The sequence below is a fragment of the Nematolebias whitei genome, chromosome 9 (assembly GCF_014905685.2).
Source record: "Nematolebias whitei isolate Nwh7 chromosome 9, NemWhi1, whole genome shotgun sequence".
NCBI lineage: Eukaryota > Metazoa > Chordata > Actinopteri > Cyprinodontiformes > Rivulidae > Nematolebias > Nematolebias whitei.
The window spans coordinates 27,809,915-27,819,623 of record NC_056506.1 but is presented as its reverse complement, the minus strand read 5'-3'; the positions used below and the strand labels follow the sequence as shown (position 1 = coordinate 27,819,623).

The 9,709-nt window shown below is 41.7% G+C and overlaps 2 protein-coding genes across 3 annotated transcripts in view; both read left to right on the top strand.

Annotated features, from left to right (window-relative positions):
• The window catches only part of sept2 (septin 2), a gene marked incomplete at its 3' end in the record, with an annotated part of 99,233 nt that overhangs the window by 81,572 nt on the left and 7,952 nt on the right, over positions 1-9,709 (top strand).
• Positions 3,138-9,709, top strand: part of agfg1b (ArfGAP with FG repeats 1b) — a 38,093-nt gene continuing 31,521 nt past the window's right edge. The window contains exon 1 of the mRNA XM_037682164.1: positions 3,138-3,427. Within this exon, the coding sequence (XP_037538092.1) occupies positions 3,261-3,427 (167 nt within the window). The 5' untranslated portion in view covers positions 3,138-3,260. The remainder of the gene's footprint in view (positions 3,428-9,709) is intronic.

The window sequence follows — 9,709 nt, the reverse complement described above, 5'->3', positions numbered from 1 at the left end:
ATATTATATTATATTATATTATATTATATTATATTATATTATATTATATTATAAAAATACCCACTAGGGAGCACAAGCCGGTCCAAAGCCCAAATAAATGGTGAGGGTTGTGTCAGGAAGGGCATCCAATGTTAAACTCTTTTGCCAAAACTAACATGAAAGTTCATCTAAGACCACCACCGGTGCTGCTGACAAACAGGGTGCAGGCGAAAAATGTGCTACTGTTAGTTGAAGACTACGAGGAGAGAAACGTGTCAGGAGACAGAAGGAGGAGGTAAGTTGAGAGTAAATAAATGAGGGTGGCAACTTTAAATGTGAGGGCAATAACAGGCAAAGGTAGAGAGCTGACTGACATGATGCAGAGAAGGAAGGTAGATGCTTTATGTGTCCAACAGACCAAATGAAAGAACAGCAAGGTTTGCAGCATTGGAGCAGAATTTAAACTGTTTTACCATGGTGTGGATAGAAAGAGAAATGGCCTAGGGATAGTCCAGAAGGAAGAGTTAACAAAGAATGTAGTAGAGGTGAAAAGAGTGTCAGATAGGGTTATATGTCTGAAGGTAGAAATATAATTCATTCAATTCAACCTTTATGTATACAGGTTAATCCCATTGAGCCTTGGGGACTCATTTACAAGAGAGACCTGAATTTTTAACAAAGAATGATGACAACAGTGGACAATAAAGACAACAATAGACAATCATAAAAGATGCTTACTTTTTTTTAAAACAAGTTAAAATAAAATGGCAACCAAAAGGACGATCAAAAGCAAAAAACCAGCTAGATTGTAAGGCGGTGCAGAAAACTAAAAACAGGAACATGTCCGCATTGGTTTTTGCCAGGAACTTAACAGATGTTTAAAGCCACACTGCCTGATGCTAAATGTTGGCAGGGGTTATGCTGCACAGGTTGGATGTGATGTGGAGAAGAAAGATAAATTTTGGAAAGATCTGGATGAAGTGATAGAGAGTATACCCAAAGAGGAGAGAGTGGTGATCGAAGCAGACCTGAATGAACATGTTGGTGAAGGAAACAGAGGGGATGAGGAAGTGATGGATAGGTTTGGTGTCAAAGAAAGAAACCTGGAAGGACAGATGGTGGTGGATTTTGACAAGAGAATAAAAATGGATGTAGTTTTCAAAAGAGAGAGTGACATATTTGAGTGGAGGCAGGACTACATTCTGAAGAGGAAACCAGAGGGAGATTGGAGACTGTAAGGTTGTGGCAGGAGAGAGCGTGGCCAGACAGCATTGGATGGTTGTATGTAGAATGACTGTTGTTGTGAAGAAGAGAAAAAGAGTAAAATCAGAGAAGAAGACCAAATGGTGGAAGCTGAAGAAGGAAGAATGTTGTGAGAAATTCAGAGAGGAGCTGTTAAAGGCTCTGGGTAGTAAGAAAGAGTTTCCAAATGCTACAGCAACAGTAGAGAGACAGGTATGAAGGTACTTGGTGTGTCATCTGAACAGAGAAAAGATGATCAGGAAACCTGGTGGTGGAATAGTGAAGTGCAGGAAGTTATTCAGAGAAAGTTAGTCAAGAAGAAATATGACAGTGAGACTTGAAGAGAGTAGACAGAAATATAAGGAGATACAACGTAGAGCAAAGAGGGAGGAAGCTAAGGTAAAGTAGAAGGTGTATGATGAGGAGGATGGACATTAAAGTGGACAAGAAGGCCTTGCATCAATTGGCGAGACAGAGGGATCAGGCTGGAAAAAACGTGCAACAGGTTAGGCTTGTGAAAAACAGGAATGGTAATGTTCTAACAAGTGAGGAGACCGTGACGGGAAAATGGAAGGAGTACTTTGAGGAGCTAATTAATGAAGAGAATGAAAGAGAAAGAAGACTAATGGTCCCATAAACTGTGAACCTGGAAGTGGGAAAGATTAGTGAGGGTGAAGTCCAGAAATCTCTCAAAAGAATGACGAAGGGGAAGGCAGTAGGACCCGATGATATACCAGTGAAGATTTGGAAATGTCTTGGAGAGATGGCAGTGATGTTTTTGAGAGGGTCAGAAATAACTCCATTGTGTCTTGGTGGATTTAGAAAAACCATATGACAGAGTGCCAAGGGAGGAGGTGTGGTATTGCATGATGAAATCTGGAGTGGTAGAAAAGTATGTTAGACTGGTACAGGACATATATGAAGACAGCAGGACAGTGGTGAGATGTTTTCTAGGAGTGACGGATAGCTTCAAGGTGGAGGTGGGATTGCATCATCGTCATTGCAACATCTGAGTCCCTTCTTGTTTGCTTTGGGGATGGACCGACTAACAGATGAGGTCAGGAAGGGATCCCCATGGACTATGATGATATTGTGATCTGTGGTGAGAACAGGGAACAGGTGAAGAGAACTTGGAGAGGTGGAGGTATGCACTTGAAAGAAGAGGAATGAAAGGCAGCCGTAGTAAAACTGACATGTGTGTAAAGGGAGGCTGGTGGAACAGTGAGGCTACAAGGAGCAGAGGTCACAAAGGTGAAAAGAGAGAGTCCAGGCAGGATGGAGAAAAGTTTCAGGAGTAATTTGTGACAAAAGGGTGTCAGCAAAGGTCAAAGGAAAAGTTTACAAGACAGTAGTGAGACCAGCTAAAGTGTATGGTGTTGACAAAAAGACAGGAGAAAAAACTGGAAGTGGCAGAAATGAAGATGTTGAGCTTCTACTTAGGAGTGACAAGGATGGATAAGATTAGAAATGAGATCATCAGAGGTACAGCACAGGCTGAACAACTGGGAGATAAAGTTAGAGAGGACACACTGATATGGTTTTGAACATGTCCAGAGGAGGGACAGTGAGTATATTGGCAGAAGGATGTTAGAAATGCAGCTGCCAGGAAAAAGACAAAAAGAAAGGCCAATAAACATATGCAGTTAGAGAGGACATGGGGGTAGATGGAGTGAGGACAGAGGATGCAGAGGACAGAGTGAGAGGGAGGAGGATGACTCGCTGTGGCGAACCCTAAAGAGGGAAAAGCTGAAAGAAGATATATTATATTACGTTATATTATATCATATTATATTACATTATATTACATTAATTATTCTGTGTTGACAGGCACATTCCAGGCCAACAGATGGCGCAGGCGCAGTAAAGGCGGGCGTGTATCAGTAGAAGAAGTTTGTCAGTCGCTCCTCTCTGAGCCTCAGAAGGTGTCTCCTCGCTCTCACAGCCGTCAGACGCGGCTAGTCCACCCTGAAGAGACACTGCTCTGTCCCCAGTCCCTCCAAACAAACTTTTCCCGGTGATACCGACTGCTGGTTTCCACCATGGCGACGAGCGCGAAGCGAAAGCAGGAGGAGACTCATCTAAAGATGCTCCGGGAAATGACTAGCCTACCCGCGAATAGGAAATGCTTCGACTGTGACCAACGCGGCCCCACTTATGTCAACATGACAGTGGGTTCCTTCGTCTGCACCACCTGCTCCGGGATCCTGTGAGTGTCCTTTTCACTTCAGATTTTCTTGGTTCACGCGGTCCCACCAGGAGCGCGCGAGGCGCCGCCGCCGTCAGGGTGTCCGGTACCGTTAGCTCGTTAGCTGACGTCGGGACAGGTAACGTTGAGGTTCTTCCCGAGGCCGTTGGGTTGGGCTCGGTTCACTGCTGTTTTCAACATGTTCTGTTCGGTGGAGGCTCGGTGTCGGACGCCTCTTGTCTGTCTCGTGAAGGTGAGCGCGACCAACGTTTGGCTCATTTAGGGGAAAGCTGCACGTCATGGTGGCGCGTCTTGATTGTTTATGTTGTGTTGGGACCAGCGAAAAGGCCAACTACATCCCTCCAGGTCTCCAGTTCGTGTTGGTCTTCAGCAGGAAATCCTCATGAAATCACTGCCAGGAGTTGAGCAGTTAAACTTCCAGATGTGGCCAACGGTTCTTCTCCTGCTGCTTGTGTGGTCACGTGAGTTGGACTCGGATGTTGCAAGAGTCCATCCAGTCAGGGTGTGGAGATGCTGCGTTGGTCAAAACTACTTTATCCTTTTTTACTGTGTCGACTGTGACTTTGAGGCTGAAAACCTTGTTACTATTTCAGCTAAGAGTCTGATTCCCCACCAGGTTTAAAGGGTACACAGTGTTTCAAAATTATTACCTGAAAGCATCTTCCGTCTTTGAATGGCTGTGTCTCATTAACCTGCACCAGACAAACTCTAGTTTTAAAGTAGTCCTTGCTGCATGATGCATTGAGACCCATGGTTCTCCACTAGTGGTACAAGAACCACCGGTGCTACTCAAGATCCCTCTTGTGAAACTCTAGATACATTTTTATTATCAAGTATTTCTAAAATAATTAACAATCTAAACAAGACATGCACTGAACGGTGATGTAAAGCTAAAATGCAGTGAGAAGAAGATTAGTGGCTCTAAATGGAAACTATACAAAAAACTGGAGTGGAGACTATTTTGATAACCCCTGCAGAACCTGGAGTGGACGGTGGTCAGCGAATATACTACTAAAGCTCACTTAAATGGCAACAGTAAATTCTCTGTAGGACCTACAGAACAACAAAATGTGCAAAACGAATGCATTTGAGTCAAATTACTTCTCATGTAAAGTCAGTAATTGTGAGGCAGACTACAGTGTGCTGATTTTATTAAGAAATGCACGGACCCATTATCTCATACACTACAACCTTCAATCAGAGTTAGAGGTTTAGCCAGTTGAATTATTTATGTCAAATACAAATATAAGTTTGGATGATCTTTTTTTTTTAATGTCTGTAAATGGACTGTACTTGTATAGCACCTTTCTATCTTATTGAGACACTCAAAGTGCTTGACACTACAATCTGTGCCTCATTTACCCGTTCATACAGCACTCTACTAGATCTCTACAAAGCTAATTGAACAAATCATTCTAAAGAGACTAATCAGAGCTTTATCACATTCATACACTGATGGGACGCACATCAGAAGCAACGAGGGGTTCAGTGTCTTGCCCAGGGACACTTTGATATGTGACTGCTCTGGGGTTCGAACCCCCAACTCTTGCATTGGAGGACGGCTGCTCTAACCACTCAGCCACAGCCGTCTGTTAGTGGTATTTTGTAACAGACAGTTCTAGACAAACTCGCTGGCTGACCGATTTTGATCTCATCAGTTACCAAGTCGAAAAATGAAAATGCAGCTGCTACAATTGGCTTATACTGCAGTCAACGACAGCTCTTCTATGTATTTTTTATAAGTGTATGTTATTTTGAGTTGTTCAAACTGTCCTGATTTCTAAAGATTGGCATCAATCTCAGCCTTAGGAAAACTAAACTGGTCAGCCTCTAGATCATATGTGTCAAAATCAAGGCCCGGGGGGCAAATGTGGCCCTCCTTAACATCTTCTCCGGCCCCCAAGATGTTATTTTAAATGTAAAATACTTTTATGACATTTTTTCAGTAATCTTTGATTATGATGTCAAAACTGCAACAGAAAACATCCAATGAGACCAATCAAACTCTTGTTGAGGAACCTGCAACCAAGAAAAGATGTTGGATATCTAACGAGTTAATGTCGATTCTGAAACCGGCCCTTGCTTTGAAAAAGGTTTTAATTTTGTCCCCTTGTGTAAGTGGGTTTGACACCCCTGCCCTAGATGGACATCAAGGCATCCACTCCACCTTCTTTTTGTTGTTGGGAATTAAAGCCAGTAGGCTCTGGTTTACGGAGGCTGCCATCTTGTATTTTAGGAAGCAGAGTCTGCACTTGAGATGTTTTTTTATTTATTTTATCCTGTCTTCTCTCACGCACACAGTTGCGATGTCATATGACCTTTCTTTTAAGTATAAAATACCACAACTGGAACATAAAACTTGTACTGGGAAGGTGGTCCCATTCCAGCTTCAACTTCCCAGTTCTGGTCTGAGGTCTAGATATACAGTATGCAGTGTGTGGTTTCAACCCTTTTCATCACATTGCTGAAAATAATGATCATTCTTACAAACGTAATGACTTGCAGTTATGATTTTTCTATAGCTCATTAAAGACAGATCTATAGGAATATTCACTGTACATGACTCTGACCGTGCAGAGGTAAACTCTGATATTTTATGGGATGCAGTCAAAGCTATTCAAACAGGAATGGTGATCTCCAGAATGGTCAGACTGAAAAAGTTAAAAAGTCCAAACTTGATTACTAAAGGAAGAACATGCAAATGTTCTAGTCTGGAACCTGTATCATACAACAAAGTGGTGATCTTGACATATGGAAGATGTGGAGAAAGCATACGATTCGTGGAACAACATTGTGATATTTGTACGGCAGCACAATACTTACCATGGAGCTCAAAAACAAACGGAGAATACCAGTTACCGGTAAATTATTCCTAATCCTCTGTATAAAATGACTTTGAAATGCTATATAAAGTCCAGGTATAGATGTACAGTGTTTTTAGTTGGTAAATTTCTTTACACCTTCCTGTGCTTCGTGGAGAGGCTAAAGATAAGCTGGGTTTTGCCAATAACATAAGGAAAAATGATGAGGCTATCTCAAACAAAAGCTGATAAGTCATTACAGAGGCTTTTCTTCCAGAATGGTAAACACATTTGCTACTTTTATTAGTGGCTTATCTTAAATTTGCCTTAAAAAGATTTCATTCCATTATCTTGAAAACTAGCCTTCAAAGTAGTTATCTGTAAAAACGCCGAGGACAAAACAACTTGTAAAGCAAATAGGCCCGCTTGTGTCTTCAGTAAGTTGAGATAAAATGTATGTCACTCTATCAAAGAGGACACGGACTGTTCCATCTTTTAAGATTCATTGAAAGCAGGATTATGAAAAATAGCCAAACTCAAGATAATTCAAGGTTTCACAGATGAGTAGTGATTAACACCTTTGTTCTTGTTTGGTATATTTTTTGGTTTTATGTGCAGTTCTCTTTTTTTTTTTATTTGTGAGAAAAATCACAAGCGGTTATTCAAGTAGCTCTTATACCCAGGCCATTTCAATTTGGGTCACCTCTTTAAGCATTAGGCTGCATGGGTTGTCTGTTGTCTGATGTATGCGTGTCACTGACGGTACATACGTGTAACTACTGCTACAGTATTAATTCAGCTCCTTTGCACTCACCAAATGTCTTTCCCTGGTTTGTTGCATCCCTGAGATTTTCTCCAACGGTTGTTGTACGATCGCCCTGATACAACATTTTCTGCAGCGTTGACCGTTGTGTCTGAACAAAGTCGTTTTCATGACCTTGTCTTAAACAGGGTTGTAGTCTAGGCATGAGTTTATGGTTAGTCCTAGTGCTGAGGCATGCTTAGTCCTGCTTCAAATGCTTGATCAAACCATGCCAGTGTGTGCTACCACACCCCACCCAAGACCCAGATACTCTGCCGTAGCCGTAATAAACCACCCTGACCTGGCTACAGGTGCTTTGTGCGTGCTCAGAACCATCATAGATCTATCACACTCTGTCATGTGTAATGTGGAGTGCACTGTGTTCTAAATTTGCCCCAAGATACTGCAAAGACCATCCGCGTTCCAGCAGATTTTATTAATTAATTTCAGTTTTTTCTTCAAAAACAGCCTGATATATATATATATATATATATATATATATTTACCTCTCAATCCAATGTAACAGATTGTTTATTTTTATGTATGTTTTATTTAACTCTGTGTGTAATATGGAGGCCTTAAGTTAATTTATTGAAACTTAATGTTTCTGTTCAGTGCCCTGACATGACTTCTGCTGTGACTTGGCACTATATAAATAAATTGAATTGAGTTGAATTGAAATTAACAATATTAAGCACAGACCTCATCTACTTAGAAATGCTGTTTTTCTTTTAAAAAATTGTTTCTAAAAATATTCTTGTAAATATGTTACAATTTCTAAAAATGGCTTCATCAATGCAGAAAGCGACACAAAATACTGTATTAGCTATGCCGGGACTGTCTGTGGCGCCGTAACGCTGCCACAAAAGTACACCAAAATGGGAAACAAGGCTGGGCTGGGCATAAAGCATGCACAGAACATGGAACAAATTCTAAACAAGACGAGAATAAAAAGAGAAGAATAGGGATAACGAGCCACAAGTGAACTTTTCTGTGGATTGATGAAAAAATTGTTATACTTTGTGTCCCATAAAATGCGAAACTCCAAACGTACAGGACAGTGTTGACTGAAAGCCATGTTGGTCCAAATATGCAGATGTTTTCCAGGCCCAGTGCCCAGCTTGGGACGTGTGAAGGGAATGATTTTTCTCAGTGTTTAAAACCAATCTGACATAGTTTCCTATACACAAGTGTTGATCTTTTAAAACCATTCCCATATCCCCAGGGGTTTTAAATGTATACTTGTTGTATAATGTACATCTTTTTCTGTATTATGTTTTTAGTATTATTGACAGAGAATATTAAACAGTGTGAAAAACCTATTTGACCATTAGGGTTATAAACTCAATCATCCAGGTAGATAACAATAAAAAAGGTTAAATGGGATGGGGGACGAAATGTTTCTCACTGAAAGAAACTCGTCCAGATGACACGATTTAACCTTTTTTTTGTTATTTGACCATTAGGTTATTTGGTGTAATAATAAGGAATGAGCACTTAGCACCAGTAACACAAATGTAAACCATGTAATGTGTTATATTTGTCACACCACGGTTAAAGATTAGGCAGGAGGTGGAACTATAACGTTTTAAAAAAGTTGGGTTTTGACGGATTGGTTCTGTCTAGAACCCATTTTCAAAAATACAATGTTGGGGCTCCTAAAACCATGTTTCCATGTGGATGCGAGGCTAAATGTTTTAAATTAAGCTTATGCACAAAACGTCATTCCTGTGTGGATGTGGCCCTAGTCTTTGCTACTTTTAGGATAAATTCACATTTCACAAATCAATACGTCTCTAATGTTTAGTGCTTCGGTTTTTCTAAGAAAATCTTCAAATATGAACACCAAAGTTCATGCTCAATAATCCAGGTACAAATCCAACAAAGTTCAGTCAGGTCATCTGGACGGTTTCTTATTTTGCGGAGACGTTTCGTCCTTCATCCAAAGGACTTCTTCAGTCCGAGGAGCCACCAACTGTAGTGCACACCCATAGTGGAAAAAAAAAACGGTTACCTGCTTGTGGGACTCAGTTTGTTGGCGGCTCTTCTGTTTCAGCAAGTCCTTTGGATGAAAGATGAAACGTCTCAGCAAAAAAATAAACTGTCCAGATGACCTGACTGAACATTCCATCCATCCATTCTCTTCCGCTTATCCGGGGTCGGGTCGCGGGGGTAGCAGCCTAAGTAGGGAGTCCCAGGCTTCCCTCTCCCCATCCACTTGGGCCAGCTCCTCTGGGGGAATCTGGGAGAAAACTCATTTTGGCCTCTTGTATCCGAGATCTCGTTCTTTCGGTAACAACCCAAAGCTCATGACCATAGATGAGGGTAGGAACGTAGATCGACCGGTAAATTGAGAGCTTTGCCTTTTGACTCAGCTCTCTCTTCACCACGACAGACCAGTACAGCGCCCGCTTCACTGCAGACGCTGCACCTATCCATCTATCGATCTCACGCTCCATTTTCCCCTCATTTGTGAACAAGACCCCGAGATACTTAAACTTCTGCACTGGGGCAGGACCTCCTCCCCAACCCGGAGAGGGCACTCTACCCTTTTCTGGCTCAAGACCATGGCCTTGGATTTGGAGGAACTGATCTTCATCCTGGCTGCATCACACTCGGCTGCGAACCGCTCTAGCGAAAGCTGTAGATCACGACCTGATGAAGCCAATAGGACCACAT